The following is a 17,322-nucleotide window of genomic DNA, read 5'->3' on the forward strand; positions in this document are numbered from 1 at the left end:
CATTCATCACTATAATGTCCTACCTACTACAGGTGATTTAGGTACTTGATATAATTTGTCTATAATCTGGCTTGCGACTTTGGGATCATTAAATTTTAACTGTAATCTATAATATCGCATCATAATGTATTTGTTGATTTTGCTTTGTAATATTTAACTGAATCTGTAAAATAACTAGGAATAACTAAAAGCTAGAAAAGTACAACACTTGCCTTTAAGCTGTCATAAAGTAGAAGAACAAAGTAACAGAAAAGCGAAATACTCAAGTAAAGTATAAGGAAGTCAATACTATACTTAAGAACACTACATGAGTAAATTTCCTTGGTCAGATTCCACCATTGTGTATGACCTACGATTAGAGACCCTAGCAATGACTGTCCGTCTTCAGTAGCCACAGCCTTATTCAAAAGATTATCCTGCACCTTCCCATCATCAGATATCGTCAGATTTCCTTGTTGATTAGTCAACTCCATTGCCTCTGCCCTAAACTGATATTCGAAATGAACCAACATCTATCAGTTTTCATGGCATGGACTGGTAATATATTGTGATTAGTCAAAAATAACTGTGTGCTTTCAAAAATAAATATAAATTAAAGGGTAACTTATATGGCTAAGTGACTGAACAATACATACAGTGTACAATGGAGTGAATGCAATCCCTGTGCAATATCAGTTAACTATGAAATGATTTAAAATTGTATCACCTCTAAATAAGTGCATTTTTCTAAGTTGACAAGTAAAATGTTTCCTTCTATGAACAATCAAAAACAAACACTTTAGAAAGGCAATTGAAAATACAGGCCCTTAAGTATGGACACAGTCCATGAAAACACCTTGCTTCTTTTTCAGCACAAAATTGCAGGATTAGACTTCCCTAAAGAAACATTTAAAAAAGCCTGATAAATATCAAGAACACATTCTTTGAGCAGATGAGACAAAAAAAAAAATTAAATTGGCTGAAATAGGGTCCAGCAAGTTAGGTGTGCACGTAGCTAAAACTACCACAGTGAATGCATTGTAATAGTACTAAAGGATTTGAAAATGCAATGATATGGGGCGGAATGAGTGCAAAAAGTGTCAGAGAGATGACATTTATAGATGACACCATGAATGCCTGTAGATATACCAAAATACTTGCTAACAAGCTAACTCCCAGTCTCCAGAAGGCTATCATATTCCAGCATGATTATGATCCAAAGCACACTGTCGAGATCACACAAGAGTGACTACCTGGTCAAGTATGTTCCCTGACCTAAACCCAATAGAACATCTTTGGGGTGTTACAAAAAAGAAAGGTAGAGAAACCCAACCCCTCCAGCAAAGAGCAGCTGAAAAAGTTCTCTCAGAAATGGCAGAACATCTCTCCAGAAATTAGTGCAACACATGTAGAGATGAAAGAGTCTGTCATTAAAAAAAAAAAAGTATTTAAAAAAAGATTTGAATTTGAATCTCTGAAACTCTTTAGGACCTGCATTTTTAATTAAAATGTATGTGTTATTATTTAATTTTACATATTAGCAAATTTCCAACTGTTTAAGCTAGAAATGTTTCATACACTGTAATAGGACACAGCTTTGAGTCATTAAACATTTAAGTGATGTTGCACATGGGTTTACTTACGTCTCCTGTATACTGTAAATACATAAATAATGACATAAGCAGTTATATAATGACAAGTGTTTTTCCTGCCAGAATTTAAAAGATGAAGATACTGCTTATCTAACCTACAGTGTCAGATGAGCCCAGAACATAGAGAAGCTGCATTTATTGTAAAAGCCTTGACCTTTAAGGTTTGGCCTGGAGTGCTGCCAGAAGATCTCAGACTGCACTTGGCATATTACTGCAGATCTGCATTTAACCAGCATGTAGTAAGTTATGGGTAGAGCTTGTAGGACCTTAAAATCTGTGAAATTTAGAGGCTAGTTAGAAAAATTAATTTGGAGCCAGTTGCTGGAACTGTTGATAGTGATTTATGTTGGCTACGCGGAAATATAAAATCCTATAAAATTGCCTGAAAATGTATGACCATGTTAAATATTAGCATAAATGGAAATGTAGGTTTAATTATAGTGTACTCAAGCCATATATATCAAAATTGCACTATATAGTATGTACTGTATGGCACTGCAACTGCTACAGATTTGCATAATACTGCACAGGCATAATTACTTTTCTGCTTCACATTGGCTGCATGATGTCTGTTTCTATTTCTCGATGACAAGAGAAAGAGGCAGATTGTTTGATTTTTAGTTCATTTTTGTTATGACTTACATGTTATTTGTTATGACTTTCTAATTAAGTTTTTTGTATTTTGCAGAGTGATCTGAGGCCTATTGGGAGAAAATTTCTGCCATCTGATATCAATAGCGGAAGAACTGAGAAGGTGAGTGGTACAGAAGCTTTCATGGTCATTTCAGTGCATTCAGTTTATGAAAATCATTGGGAATTGGTGTCAGTCACTTTTTCTTTATCGCTCAAAGTCAGCAGAGTGCAGATTCAAGAGAACATCTGAAGTGCAGTTCTCACGAGTGCCACTAGATGGCCCTAACACACTGTCAAATGGAGCTGAAATAAGTGCTTCTTTGCCTGTGAATCTGACTACTATAGGGGAAAAAATGTCCCAAAAAAATTAAAACATGAAATTTTCTGTGTGCTTACCTCCTGTTTCCTTCAGGCTCAAAACATGAAACGCCTCACATTACCAAGGCGATACATGCTGCCTTGTACATTAGAGTGTACATATAGTATGTCTAAAAGAGTGCCATCTTAGCATCTACAGCAGCTACATACAGAGTGTTGAACAGCATGTAGATGGCATTTACACATTCTTTTTCACACAAGTTGAAACCAATATTTATGTGGATAGCTCTTACATAAAGGCTTTTAAACATAATGTTCACTTTAAATCTAAAGGTCAGTCATGAAGCAGTTTGTAGGAATAAATAAACCTTTACCAACATAAGTATGCTAAAGGGCAAGCGTTATTCTTTGTATGCCTTGAAAATATTTTGGTATAACCCTCAATATATTCTGCAGCTCCTAGAGATTTTGCCTTGTCTTGCTTTTACAATCCTCCCCTGCATTTTGCAGATTTTCCTTTCAAGCCATACTATTTTGTTGTCTTTTGCACATGGCCAGTTGGAGGGACCATGTGTTCTCCAGGTGCAGAAGGTGCGAAACATCTCCGCTCCTAAAGACCACGAAGAGTCCCAGGGTGCGCCGCGAATGCTGCGCCTACAAATGACAGATGGGCATACCACCTGTGTTGGATTGGAGTATAAACATCTGTCTAAGATCAGGTATACAACAGTTTTGTTACAATTAGGAATATGGTAGGTTTTGCACAAATACAAGGCCGTAGTGTAGTGTGATTGTCTAGGAAATGAATGGTCTAGGGAATATTTTTTAAATTCATATTGTAAAAACTGTATGTTTATTATCTACATAGAGTTTTTTAAAAAAGGGTTTATTTAGATTCTTCCACGTATATTCAAAACTAATGTGTAAGATTCTACACACACCCTCCGCCTTCATCTCCTTGTCAACACTCTTACCCCACCACATGCATGAATTTTCCCTTTTATCTGCAATTTCCACATGGTGGCAGCTGATCTAACAATTCCCAGCCTTAATTACATCTCCATCCAAGCAACGGTGGCCTTGGTGACTGCTGCCATGGTGACTAGCCAGTCCGTACAGGTGGAGTGGCCAGAATGTGGGCCTTGACTTCCTGATGGGAAGAGAGGAGAGAACAGAACAAATCCCCTCTTTATGAGCAGCACACACACACTGGCTACCAACAGCGGTGGTTAGTGTTTCTTATGAAAGTGTCCGCTTTAGCGTGCGTAAGGCCATAAGTGAGTGGCAAAGAAGGATGAGATGGATTACAGGACTGTGCAGTGTGTGAGAAAGTGATATAGTGTCGGGAGATGACAATTCAACATTACAGAGCAACACTGAGGATGAATAGTGTGTTTGTAGGATTGAGTATATGTGCTTGTATGTGATTGAATCAAGGATAGCTAGTGCCTCATTTCTGCATTTGCTGCTATCATGAGAACACCATCTATCCCAGTGGTTTGGAGTGAAATCCCTAATTGTTGCTTTGGCATCCGGCATCAGTAGCTGGAAATCCCTCTAAGTCCCTGTGCTTTCCTAATGAGAGAGGCAGAGGCCTTATCAGGCCTGATGAGATAGAGGGGCTTTTAATTTACCATGAGGATGGGTGAGCAGCTGGGATTATTAATAGTCTCTCCTAGCCTTGCCACCCCTCCGCTGGCACTGCTCCATGTCATTTATAAAGTGGTATGGGTAAGGCAATAGGGTGTGGAGCTTGGTATATGCAGTTATAATGTGTTAAACCCCCTGGATGTGTGTCACATTAAACACTTGGTTAAAAATAAACATGTGAAGCATCATTTCATTCTTCTATTCATAGCTGTTTATTGTTTTGTCTTTTCAGTCTTAATACCCCCCCTGGAACAAAGGTGAAGCTCCTTGGTACAGTCCAGGTTAAAAATGGTGTTTTGCTGCTTGATGACTCAAAAATCTCTGTCCTTGGAGGAGAAGTTGAGCACATGGTGGAGAAATGGGAACTACAAAGGGTGAGGATCAATATTTTAATGATGGCTCAGCTACTTCCACTAAAAAATACAGGATTCATATTTCAGTGATCATTTTAAATCTGTAATAACAGCCACCACCAGTCTGTCATTAGTCTTGCTAGGAATATATTTGTCTCAGTTTTTAAGAGTGAGCTCCCATTATCCTTCAACCTGCAGAGTCTGGCCAAACACAGCAGGAGTAACATTGGAGCAGAAGGTGGACCTCCTCCCTTTGTGCCATTTGGTCAGGTGAGGAAAAAATGTTAATTATAAACAGTGTACTTTTCTAATCAAAAGTTGTCAGGTGCTTTGCTCTGATTTAAGCTCTGGAATAAAAACACTAAACTTGAAACAAGAATGTAAAATAAGTCAGGAAAGTAATAGAGTCAGGAAAATGTTTATGATATTAGATTTCAGCAGTGATTTCATGACAGTCAGGTACTGCTGAATAAAAATAACCTCATCAATGTATGCGAGAGGCCAAACCCCAGGTCTGGTCAGAAAGTGTCCCTTCCCTGGCAATGTTCTCTTTGATATTTTTCAACAACTGTGTCTTCATGAATCTTTAAAATGCATGACTGCTTTTTAATTCTTCTTTGTTGTCCTGCTGCACATAGTGCAAACTACCTATTTGCAATTTTTCCCCTTCTAACAAGATGTGGTGTAAAGGTTGCTTTTGTACTCAAATATAAAGCTCTGGTAATTGATATTAAAGGTTATATCAAAGATGATAAGCAGGCCTCTAAAGTGTACCATCAACGATTATTTTGCTCTAGGGATACACTTCCATCAGCTTGTCAAACAATTGGATTCTGTATTCATTATTAAATTTGAAAAGAATAATTATTCTCAATTCCAATGCCTGCTGATTTTTCTTTTCTTTTTTTAACAATTAAAAGCTACTGATTTTGAGTCAATATTCTGATGGTAGGGATCACAGCTTCAGAGTTTGACGCATCCATATCAACTTGACAGTTGGATTTGGAGATTTTCACCCACTCTTCATTCCAGATTTGCTCAAGCTTTGTAAAGTTGGACGAGGAGCATTGGGAATTATCATTAAACATTCTCTAGATTTTCAGTGCAACTGTAATTTTAACGCTGGGTCACTCGAGGACTTAGTGTTGAATAAGTCTGCTTTGGGTTGTTACATATTACTCAGTTCCAAGCTAATTGGCACTGTGAAGCAAATCCTTGCCTTCATTTTCTTTGGCTCTATGTTCTGTCAGTCAGTCAGTCAGGTCTAGTTTTCCCAGTTCCTGCTACTCAGAAGGATTCTCTCAGTATGACGTTGGCACCACCATGCTTCACAGCAGGAATGGTTTTAAAATGAGTGGTGGAGTGTTTTCACTGGACAAGTTGCTTCTCTTGAAAACTTTTGTTTGACTTACATCAGACAATAAACTATTTTACCTCATGCTGTAAGTCCATGACATTGTCACCAGTGAAGTGTTAGGTATAGTTTAGAGCCTAGAAATAAAAGTGCAAATTTACAAGATTTACAGCAGAATCTTTATCATATCTATACTGATAGATGTGGTTTCTCTGCTTGCCCTCCCAGAATCTCTTTACATAGTGCTAATGCCTCGGTTAGCCTGGCTAATCTACAGAGCTCACAGACATTTATCCCCAGAACAGCTTTCTACTGAATATAAAAATAGTGAACTGTCCATCGCAAGGTCTGTGAAGTATCCAAAATAACTTCAACATTGTCTCCGGAAAGAGATTTTCTTAAACCGTCTTTCTTTTTCAAAGCTTTCTCCCCATTTAAATTGAAATGCCTGCAATATTTTCAGTGGTGGAGATCTTAAAACCTGTTCAAATGAAACCCATACTATTATACATAGCTTGGTATGACTAGGAATAATTAGAATAATAGCAAAGCTCTTAATACCCCATGCATTTGGCACACCATAGCTGCTTTGTGAGTAACAACTTCCTCTTTCGCACAACACCCCTGTTGTCATTCCACCCCTAATACTCTTGATGCCAAAAAGGTCATCAGTTTAATCTTTGCAACAAAAAGAGACTGAACTTGCTCAAAAGCAAAGGTCGCCGCTCCAGTCAGTTGCTGACTTTCCTGGCTGAATCATCACTTCTTACAGCTGCAGGAAAACTAATGTTTCCATCTCAATCCCACCAAGTCACTGTTAATACTTTTGAAATTCAGTATGATTCGTTCACAGTTAAGCTTCATAACAGGAACTGTGAGCTGGGAGGCAGCTTTAGGATTTGTATTGCTATTGGGTGCTACAACAGCAGTCTCAGAATAATACTTAAACGCTGCAGACGAATTCATTATAGTTGTAGTGTAAATTCAACAAAATGTGGAAATTGTCAAGGGCGGTGATTCTTTGCTTAAGGAACAATACATGACTGAGGAGGATCTGTCTTTACTTTCCATATAGAAGTGTGCACGGAAAGATGAAGTAGACAGCAGAGAACTTGACCAGAGGAAGACCCTCCAGGCTCACGCTGTGGTCAAAAGCACCGATGAGAATGATGAGTTTGAAAAGCAACGGACAGCAGCTATTGCCGAGGTGGCCAAGACCAAAGAGGTATGTACGTCTTATTATGGGTTTGTCTTTTACTGAATCTTAACTCTACTTCTTAGTTATTTTACAGGGGTTGCATTGTTTTGTTATTTATGTTAATAAACTTTATCGCACAATATATTGTGAATTATTGACACCGTTGTATTATGCTTGTTTAAGACAACACATTGTCATAAAAACCCTAATTAGCTTATGATTTTCCACCTTCCCCTCCTCCTTTCATTGTTGGACATCTGGTTTTTAGAACCACAGTTTTGCCATGCTGACCAAGTTTGCTGGTTGTGTCATCGATCACAATTTTTTCACGAGCTGCTATATTTGTTCTCCATTTAAAAATACATGCCTCTTATCGGCATTCACCTTAACCTAAATTGCCTTTGACATTTGAGTGACTCTTCAAATTAAAGAATCATAATTACTTTGTCAACAACGAAGTTCTATTTCTTGTCTTGGTTGCATTTTTTTTTTTTTCAATCCAACCCTGCAGCTCTATTGATCCTAATGTTTTTTACTTTTCATTTCTTGTCAGGGCCCCCGCACATTTGGTGGTGGAGGAAATGCAGGCAGTAATTTATCCACTTCTACTTCCTCCTCTCGGAGCCGAGACTCGTACCAGCAGAGGAGACGAGAAGACAGAGCCGAAAGAACAGAAAGTAGACAAGATGGAAACTACAGAGAGCTGGTGAGAAGACAAGCATGGTCTAAACCTGTAAAAAAAAAAAAAAAAAAAAAAAAAAGCCTGTCTTGAAATAATGGTTTTTACATCAAATTACCAAATCCTCCATATACTGTAACAAAGCAATTTAAAGGTTGGAGCTTGTTCTGTGTTCTTCTTTGGTCGGGATTGAAGTCTTATTTCATGGTTCAGAGACAGAGGGAAGCATCGATTATGATATTGTAGAAATGTAAATGAATTGGAGGCCTGGTCAGTTTTTTCAATCCAGTGGCAATCCATTGGTCTTGCTTTGTGTTGTGACCTGCCAGTTTCTAGGCTAAAATCACGCAGGTTCAACTTAAGTAAAAAATGGATGGCGCAGGATATTACAGTGTTAAGCTTAGGAATGCGTTTATGGTGGTTTAAAACTACAATGCACACAGATCCAAGGTAAAACAAACCTAAAAAAGGGCGACTTTTTTCCCCTTCTTCCCTGTCCATCCAGTCCACCTTTCTCTGTTGCGCTGAGCCTTATCTGTGTCGAAAATTACCCTATTTTACCTCATTATTATAACCATTACGTGCACATGCCATTTCCTCCTCTCCCTGTATACTTTACACCTTCTCTGTAAAATGTATTTTTTTTGTTTTTTTTGTTCTGTCTTTCATTGCGTCCGGCGGGCAGGTGGACGAACGTGCTCTGAGAGACATCATGGAAATGGGCTTTAACAGGGAGGCCGCTCGACAGGCTCTGATGGATAATAATAACAACCTTGAAGTGGCACTAAACAGCCTACTGACTGGCTCCTCTGGTAGCAGACCTGGCCCGGTGGTAGCTGAATCTAACAAGCTGCAACCCAGAGGTTTTTACAAACACACACACACACTCACAGACATGCCTTGTGCCTGCTTCGGCCCAGTAACACTTGATGTGTCTACAGAGTAAGAGTGAGATTGGGGCAGTGATGTGGAGGTCCTTTAAACACAGTGAAAATCACCAACAGCCTAGTTAAAGGTCCGCAGTGGCAGTTTTGCTTGTTTTAGTCCATTTACCAAAAATTGCATACACACTTTTATTGCTGACTACTTTCCCAAGCACACCACAAGGTTTCAGATGGATATTCTGCTTTCCCTGCAGTAATTTTTTTCTGTTTTTTTGTGTCAGGACTGAAAATCAGCTTGCTGCAACTTGAAACTCTTCCAATCACGCTGAACTACTAAGATTTTTTTTTCAGCCTGTGGTGCAACAACTGTGAACAGAGACTGTTTTTAAAGCTCTTACTGTTGCTTTGTACATGGATCAATGGGGGAGTTAGCGCAAAGTACTTTTCACACTGCTCAAAAGTAAAATATCTGATTCATTTAGGTTTCGGTTTTTAATCAACACACACACACACCCACACACATATGCACACACCAAGACACATGGAGCTCCATACTTTAGATGCAGACACCCAGGGCTAGGAGGTGGGCACATGCAAACTGTTCTTAACTTTGTCTTTGTGATCTTATTTTTGGGAACCCCTCAGCCAGAGGAAGGGGAAGAGGCAGGTCCAGAAACGAAGATGAGGAGGAGGGAGCAGGGGGAAGGCCATCTGGACCAAGCACTCTGTTTGACTTTCTGGAATCCAAAATGGGAGTTTTCTCAATTGATGGTGGGTAAATTGGATCATATTTTATTCTTAACTACTGTGGCACCTCTCTCAAGTCTGTAACCATGAAATCATCTTTCTGCTTGGTTTGGTTTTACCAAGAAACACATTTTTTTCTTAAAGATTTTTTTTTTATGGCATTTTTGCTTTTATTTAAAAAGGCAGACAGGAAACATGGGTAAGCGAGGAGTCTGATGTGTAACACAAGCCTGGAACTAAACCAGGACAGCTTCTGGGGTGTTCTGAGAAAAAAAACACATTAAATTGTTTGTAATGCAGGTGATGTTTGCATCCCTTTTTTAAAGCAGGTCTTTGCTAAGAATGTGCTATTGATAACAGTACTTCAGCAGGAACAGAGCCATGATTAAATTCAGACAGATGGCTGCTATCAGTTAAGGGGAATCAAGTCATGTTCTCTCAGTGCCTGAAATCAGCACTGGTGAGAAAGACCAATGAGCACTTGCCAATATTCCTTCTTTTATGAATCCCGTTGTTGTTTTGCAATAGTTTTGATTGCACTAATCTTTTTCTTTTGTTTCCTCAGAGCCCAAGGGCCAGGCACCACATAGACAGCATGAGAACAAAACTAATTTCTCCAACTCGGACTATTACACCAAAGACACATCTCAAACCAAGTTCTCCTCGCATAATGACCACAGGCAACAGAGGAATGACAGACCACCTCGCTTTCACAGGGACACAGATTTTCCCAAACCTGGCCAAGAGCCACTCTCTAACTCTGCAACTTCCCAAACATCAGCTCAAGCCCAGCAGTGGAAGGGCCAGGAGAGATGGTCACGAGGCACATCAGACAGATTGCAAAATGACAGGAGAGACATGCGAGATGAACAGATTTTTCCCTCTTCCTTTATGACTACTTTCAGCCATTCAAAAGAACCTCAACAGCAGGTGGAGTTTAGTGGATCTTACCACCAGCGGTCTAGAAATGGAGATGGCGGGGGGAACATGTCTGGACCGTTTAATAGGAGAGGGGTAAAAGATAATGTATCCACAATTAAACTCAATAATTCTGCTGGAAATGAAGTAGACGGAAGAGGAAATAACAAACGTACAGACAGAAATGAAGAACCCAACAACAGCAGGAGGAGGGGGAAGAATGAGCGGCCAAACTCCGAGCACTTTGACCGACAAAGGGATAATGGGCCACCAAACTTTAACATGAGGGTAGGAAGTTCAGGGACTTCCCAAGATGTGGGGTTACCACAAGGTTCCCGGATAATGACAGGGGATCCCTCTCATTTCCAGAATGGCGATATGGAACATAAAAGAACTGGGCCAATCAAGCCAACAAACTCATCCTGTCCGCCCCACAGGGAGCCGCTCCCCAAGAAAAACACTTCTAATAACCCAGGGCCTAAAAGAAGGCCAGGACAAGGCAAAGGTCAAGGCCCTCGAGGACCAGAGAAAAGCCATCTTGTTGAACATGCTTGGAAACCTGGAGACCAGTGCCTGGCACTTTACTGGGAAGACAGCAAGGTTTGTAATTCCTGGATTTGTAACATAGCAATGGTTGATAATTATTGAAAACTGTTGCATTCAGCTAATTTTTCTAGTTTGTTTGACAATTGACATAGAAATACTGTCAAAAAATGATCAGTGTGATACAGTTCTGACAGTGTCTTTGATTTATTTAAGAATGCATGTTTGTAATTAATTTACAGAACTTTGTCTTTTCTTTAAAAGTGGAAATGTTTGTATAATAATAACCAGCTTTTTTTTTGTTTGTTTCTCTCTGCTTCTGTGTATGTGTGAAGTTCTACCATGCCAGAATAGATGCTGTGCATCCATCTGGCTCCACGGCTGTGGTTGTATTTAGTGATTATGGAAACTGTGAAGAGGTCCTCCTGCATAACATCAAACCTGTTGCTGCTGATGCATTGGTAAGAAAAGAGAAGACTATAATAGAATTTACCATTCATCATTATTACGATCAAAATGTGTTGGTTGATACTGAACATAAGCAACTGTACTCAAGTGAAGTGAGGAAAGGTGAGGAAATTGGAATGACATCTTCTCTGATTACTCACAGTAACATCACAACCGTATCAAATGTACAATGGCAGGAGGAAGATGACGGTTACTATGACAGTTCACTAGAGTTTCGCCGTGGGGGAGATGGACAGCCTCGACGCACAAGACCCACACAGCAGTACTATCAGCCACCCAGGGCACGAGACTGAAGTGTCTGTGTTTACACTGGCAGGTAAAAAATGTCACATTGTTTTCCTTTCACTTTTAATTAAACCTCAAACTTGAGTGTGTTTTGTTTGGGATCTTTTATTGATTTACATTTTACTTTAAATTGTAATTAAAATCCTTAGTTATAAAATAGACACACGAAAGTATGGACTGTCATTTGAAGGCTTTTTTGTAACCTTGTCTCTTTTTTGAAAAAATTATTATTGCTTGTGTATAATACATAACAGATACGGTTGAAAACCAGAGCTAAAAAAACTAATATTGTCACACTTAGGTAGAAATTGATTTTCTATAATAATTTCAACCTTCACTTCTTCTGCTGGTACATTGCATTATGTAAAAACTATTTCACCAAGCCTCCAGGAGTTATGGTCTTGTAAGATGCAGAGATGGCATGAAAATGCAGACTTGGTTATTTCTGTAAATATAATAATTTTCTTTTTCTCCATCCATCAGTGTGCTTCTCCCCCATCCTTCCACTTTCCGCAACAATCCAGAGTGCTTCCTGAATTTCTAAGTGTCCACATCGTTGGGACATCCAGAACTTTTCAAAGGGCTTGCACATCATGCAAAAATAAAAGAGAAACTGACATGATCTCCTGTTTATTTTGTCAAGGACATATCTACTGTATATGTTGTCAAGATTTGTCAAATGGATGCATCAGAATAAACAGTTATTATTAGTATGTAGCAGATTTGTTTTAATGCGTTCTGTTTCTAATGATTCAATTTAAGTAATGAATAAACTAATGAAGAGCAGTAAAAAGAAACTTCTCAGGGGTCCTTGGTTTCATTTCCACTCTCATTAGAGTACTTCAGGACTATCAGTTGGGATACCTGTGAATTAAAGTCAATTTTAACTGATTAAATGGGAGCGTTTTAAACCTGCTTTTCCAATTTTGCTAGTTATCGTATTGCTCTTACGTTTCTCCTCTTGTTGATAGGCATACTCACTACAAGTCTATAGCAAGCAGCTCTAGCTCATTTGTTGTGTTCTTTGAAGCAAATCCAAAGGGTAAGACAATCTCTTCCCCTTGTAATAGAGATGGTTACACTGCAGAGATATCATTTTGCACATTACAAAAGGGACTGTACCGAGCTCTTCAAGCACTGCGCGCACTCTGCTAGCTGTTTCTGGACTCGTGCTGTGCTAGAGACAAGTTGTACACATGAAGAAATAATCTCCACCTCGGCTCCAATTTCACTCTTGCCAACAGCAGGAGACAAATGGACAATGCATCAGGGTTGAGCAGAGAGGTCACAGTGTTATTCTGTATCACTAGTCCAAAGGGTTTGCTTTATTTTCCAACTGAGGCGCCAAGCGAGCATAGATGAATAATTAACAGCTGGTAATATGGAAACCTATCCACTAGGGAGGAACTGAAAGTGAAGCTCTTGAAAGTGTTCGAGGGGACTGACTATGACACACTGTCCAAATAATAATGAAGGATTGATTTTCAATCAGATAAATGGTGATATTTTGGTAGGGGAATTAAACCTATTTCGCACAGTATTGAATGTTTTTCTCTTGGCCCTGCGGGCAACACATATTAAACGGAGTCCCCTATGGTTTAACTTGTTATTGGGCTCAATAAATGCGCAGTTATTATGTGTTCAAATCTTTATGCTGTGGATTATAAGGTCAGTTTGTTGTCACTTATTATTTTAAAAGTGCAAATGGATAGAAAATTCTTATTTAGCGGTTATGTGAAGGAAAAAACAGACTTAAATGGGGCACAAGAAACACAGTTTTAAAATGACTAACAGGCACTAACTGCATATTAGCTTTGTTATAATGCTGTTATAAATACCTGTCCAAAAGAATTTTCTGTTACGTGGGTCATTGTATTTATAAAGCCACAATTAACACTGAATAGGTGACTTGATCTAAGTGGAATGCTGTTTTGTTCTTTCTAAACTTAAACCACAGAAAGTGCAAGGCTATGAAAGCCGGCCGGACAGACTGGATTACAGCTTGTTTTTCATGTTTATGTAACTCCACGGTTGATGCAATCTTGTTGGCACTGTGATCAGAGTAAATCAAAAGCTTCAGATACAGTGCATGTTTTCCTGCGACAGCTAACCGCAGACCTTTTTATGTTTAGATATGATCTCAATTACCCTGTATACCACAAAACAATCTTGTATTATGATTGGATTTTTACGAAGGATTTACAGTGGGAATGAAATGCATTGGGACAGCAACTCACTTTTTTTAATGTTTGGGCTTGACAGGTTTTAGCACAGTCAGGCTCGGTTCGATTGCATTTCCATTTTTATTGGATTATGAGACGGTGGCACGATTTCTCAGTGGTTAGTCGTGTCACCTCACAGCAAAAAAAAAAAAAAAAAACAGCAATGTGTTCAAGTTTGACAAGCGTGTTCTTCCTACAGTCCGAAGGGAACTGGTGACAGTCAAATTGCCTGTGGGTATGAATGTGAGCGTGTCCCTCCACATGTAAGCTGTGTGATAGACTTCAGACAAATGCTTCTTACAGTGTCAGCTCCACAGCGCTGATGTTATAATGTTTACCACGTTGACAAGGCAGACCAACTAACTGACGTCCCGAGAGCCACGCTGCTAACCCTCTTATAAAGTATTGTTTCTGGAACATGGAAGCAAGCTCACTCGCTTCCTCTGTCGCCTTTTCCAGGCCTCCCTCCACCTGCAACCTGATAACCTACAGCAACAGGAGGAGTGCTTTTCACTCCTCGACAGGGAACAACCTCCTTTCCCACATTAACATCCCCCTTGCTCTGCCCCTTCGTTTCCCACCTGCCTGCCTCTCCTCGTATCACCATTCACAGCTGTTGGCCATTATTCTTCTGCTTACCTGACCCCTCACCCTCCATCCCTCCACTGTGGTACCTTTATGGCAGTGACATCTGAACCCCGTGATCCTGTTAAATGCATCCTTTCTTACATAATTTCGACATCGGCCTCAACAAACCAAGCCTTTCTCTCCTACTTTCAGATGGGGAGGGAAAAAGGAGACCAGAAAGGAGGTTGCTTGAAAGTGAGCAGAGAGCAAATGTACTCGCTAGAATACGTGGTTCGTAGTGACACAGAGGGAGAGTGAGTTGCTGCAGGAATGAGATTTAGTACAACAACTGTCTAAGAAGGTGCCATCATACAGTTGTCTAACATGGTTAAATAATGTTTTTTTTTTTTTTAATGTAATGTGTAGTGTAATTGTTCACATTTTTTGAAAGAAAAAATGTCACAAGGCAAAGAGAATATGATTCTTGAAGTAGGTGTCTGTTTTTGTTTTGTTTTGTTTTAAAAAACAGACAATTCCTCCTAAGAAAAAGTCAGATTCAAAACCAAAACTCTCCAGATTCAAGTAGCTGTCTTCTAAAATTCAAAAGGAAAACATGTCAGTTTCTCGTTAAACGATAAAAATTCCAGGAAATTGTCCAAACAGGAGACTGAAGAGATTTAAGTGTCCAGAAAGGTTTGTTTGTGATGAGGGGTTATTCTCTTCTTCCTACTTGTGACAGGCTTAGGGCTTGTCTTGTTTGCATGTGAATCAAAGAATATAAAGTGGAACCACCATCTGGTAGATGGCTACACCACTAACATGCAAAACAAGGGCCTTCATGTGTATGCTTTGTTGGAATCTCTAGGCAAATGCAATTTGTATTGCAAAGCGTAGCACTTACTCATACGAGTGAAATTATAACAGCAGTGGCGTCGGAGCGGACAGAGAACGCCACCATCACTTCCAGCCTTTGCATACAATCCACCACCCTGCTGCTGAACACAGAGCTGGGTACTACAGGCATAGCATACTTTGTGTTGTATAAGCTTTATGCACATGGGTGTTAAAATCTACTCTTAAATGAAAACAGGACTTTAAAATGATTGTTATTATATTTTATTTTCCAATTATACATAGCTGCTATATGTGGGTAATAGTCACAGCATGTAATGGGACAATCGTTCTTTTTAGACTTTGCCTGTCATCAGCATGTCTGAGCACACGGTGTGCTCTTGAAAACTGCATGTCCACATAATAAGCAGCAAGATTTTTCATTTCCTCATAGTGACAGGGTGACAAAAAAAACAAAAAAACAAAAACTGAGATTTACGCTTATTTGTCATCTTTGTCACATTACACGTTGTTGTTTTTTTTACCTTTCCGACTCTCTGCTCAGCAAACTAATTGAGCAAAAGGTATGAGTGATGAGGGACGAGGATATCTGAAGTTCTGTTTTCATCTCTTAAACCAGAACATGAAGTTTGACTGAGGAGTATTAAACATGTTACGGGAGGATGGAACTGTGCTGTTGTCAGTCAATCAATCAAAAACACATCGATTATATCATCTTGAACAACCAGTCAATATGCTCATTTAATCAATATAGCTGACACATTCATGCAATGATACTTACTCAAAAGTATATATATATAAAAAGTTTGGCTGACACCCAGACTTCAGTGTTATTACTTGAGCTGCAGTTCAGAGGCTCAACACTTAATGAGCAAGATAGGTGCTGCTTGTCAGTGGTAATGGCTGTTTTTCAGTGTGCAGCAGACCATGGCCTATATGGGTCATTCTTCAAACATCTTGCCAAACATTTGTTGCCAAGCAGCCCTTGTGTTACTCATAACACATGACAATATAATGGTCAAATGGGGCCAGTTAGTTTGACCAAAGACAGTATGGACTCAGGGTGATGAATGATGAATCAGCAGCTGGGTATTGATCTTTACCATTACCACATATGGTTCCATGCAACAAAGTAAACATAGGCTAAAGCACCCTTCAGTCACGTTTATGGACCCTGTCCAGTTACACCTAATGGCTACATGCCACATGAAGGAGAAGAGCTATTGACTCCAGCTAATGTGGCTGCCTTTGTTGTTTTTATTTTTCCACTGCCACTTACAAACAAGACCTGCAGTGTCATATTTTCATTAAGTCATCTGTGCCTCACTGAAGCTGAAAGATTTCCAAACTAAAACTCACAGCCCATATCATAGTCATCCAGTTCTAGGAAGGGGTTTTCACTTTCATAAAATTGGCTGTGAAGCTGGTTATAATGAACAAAACTGTATCTGCAGGCACAAACAACTGTAGTGATGTTGTATGCATCATTCCACACATGGGCTTCTTTAGAGAGTCTTGGGGTCACAACTTGGTCAGGTTTCTGCTCACATAATCTGTGGCTAAAAGAGTTGGTTACACAGATTCTCCAAAAAAGATATAACTGGAGTTGCTGCCTTGTGGTTGTTTGCCTCCGCCAGCCAGTCAAGCTGCAGTTTACACCCATGTCTGTCCAGACTTGACTCTTGACCTTTTGGACTTTTCTTACTTTTCATCCTTTTGCAGATTTGTGTGAAATGTTGTCAGAAATAATGCATTAATTCTTGAGTTGCGGCCAAAACCAGGCTTGGTGAGTTTACAGTCAATTTGACCTTTGACCACCAAAATCTAATCAGTTGATCCTTGAATCCAAGTGAACACTTGCGCCAAATTTTAGGCGTTTAAGAGATATCATGCAAAGTGGAACATACTGACATGATTGACTGGTCAGTGACTGAAGTGTTCTGCTTAAAGGCATTTTGAGTTAAATACTTCCAGTTGTTTTTCAATCCCGTGTCAGAGGTTTAGGGAGAATATTTTGTTC

The 17,322-nt window shown here is 39.4% G+C and overlaps 1 protein-coding gene across 2 annotated transcripts in view; it reads left to right on the forward strand.

The window, feature by feature from the left end:
• The window catches only part of tdrd3 (tudor domain containing 3), a 14,507-nt gene extending 2,049 nt beyond the window's left edge, over positions 1–12,458 (forward strand). Inside the window, exons 3-14 of one of the 2 annotated variants that reach the window (XM_008275522.1) lie at positions 2,320–2,385; positions 3,141–3,301; positions 4,465–4,606; positions 4,784–4,855; positions 7,015–7,164; positions 7,691–7,843; positions 8,502–8,679; positions 9,346–9,471; positions 10,013–10,965; positions 11,244–11,369; positions 11,553–11,692; positions 12,145–12,458. In XM_008275522.1, the coding sequence (XP_008273744.1) occupies positions 2,320–2,385; positions 3,141–3,301; positions 4,465–4,606; positions 4,784–4,855; positions 7,015–7,164; positions 7,691–7,843; positions 8,502–8,679; positions 9,346–9,471; positions 10,013–10,965; positions 11,244–11,369; positions 11,553–11,669 (2,244 nt within the window). In that variant the 3' untranslated portion in view covers positions 11,670–11,692; positions 12,145–12,458. Of the gene's footprint in view, positions 1–2,319; positions 2,386–3,140; positions 3,302–4,464; positions 4,607–4,783; positions 4,856–7,014; positions 7,165–7,690; positions 7,844–8,501; positions 8,680–9,345; positions 9,472–10,012; positions 10,966–11,243; positions 11,370–11,518; positions 11,693–12,144 lie in introns of those variants that run through there. The other variant, XM_008275523.1, reaches the window with a different exon arrangement.
• Positions 12,459–17,322: the final 4,864 nt, after the last annotated feature.

The sequence above is a fragment of the Stegastes partitus genome, unplaced genomic scaffold (assembly GCF_000690725.1).
Source record: "Stegastes partitus isolate 25-593 unplaced genomic scaffold, Stegastes_partitus-1.0.2 Scaffold54, whole genome shotgun sequence".
In the NCBI taxonomy this organism is placed as follows: Eukaryota; Metazoa; Chordata; class Actinopteri; family Pomacentridae; genus Stegastes; species Stegastes partitus.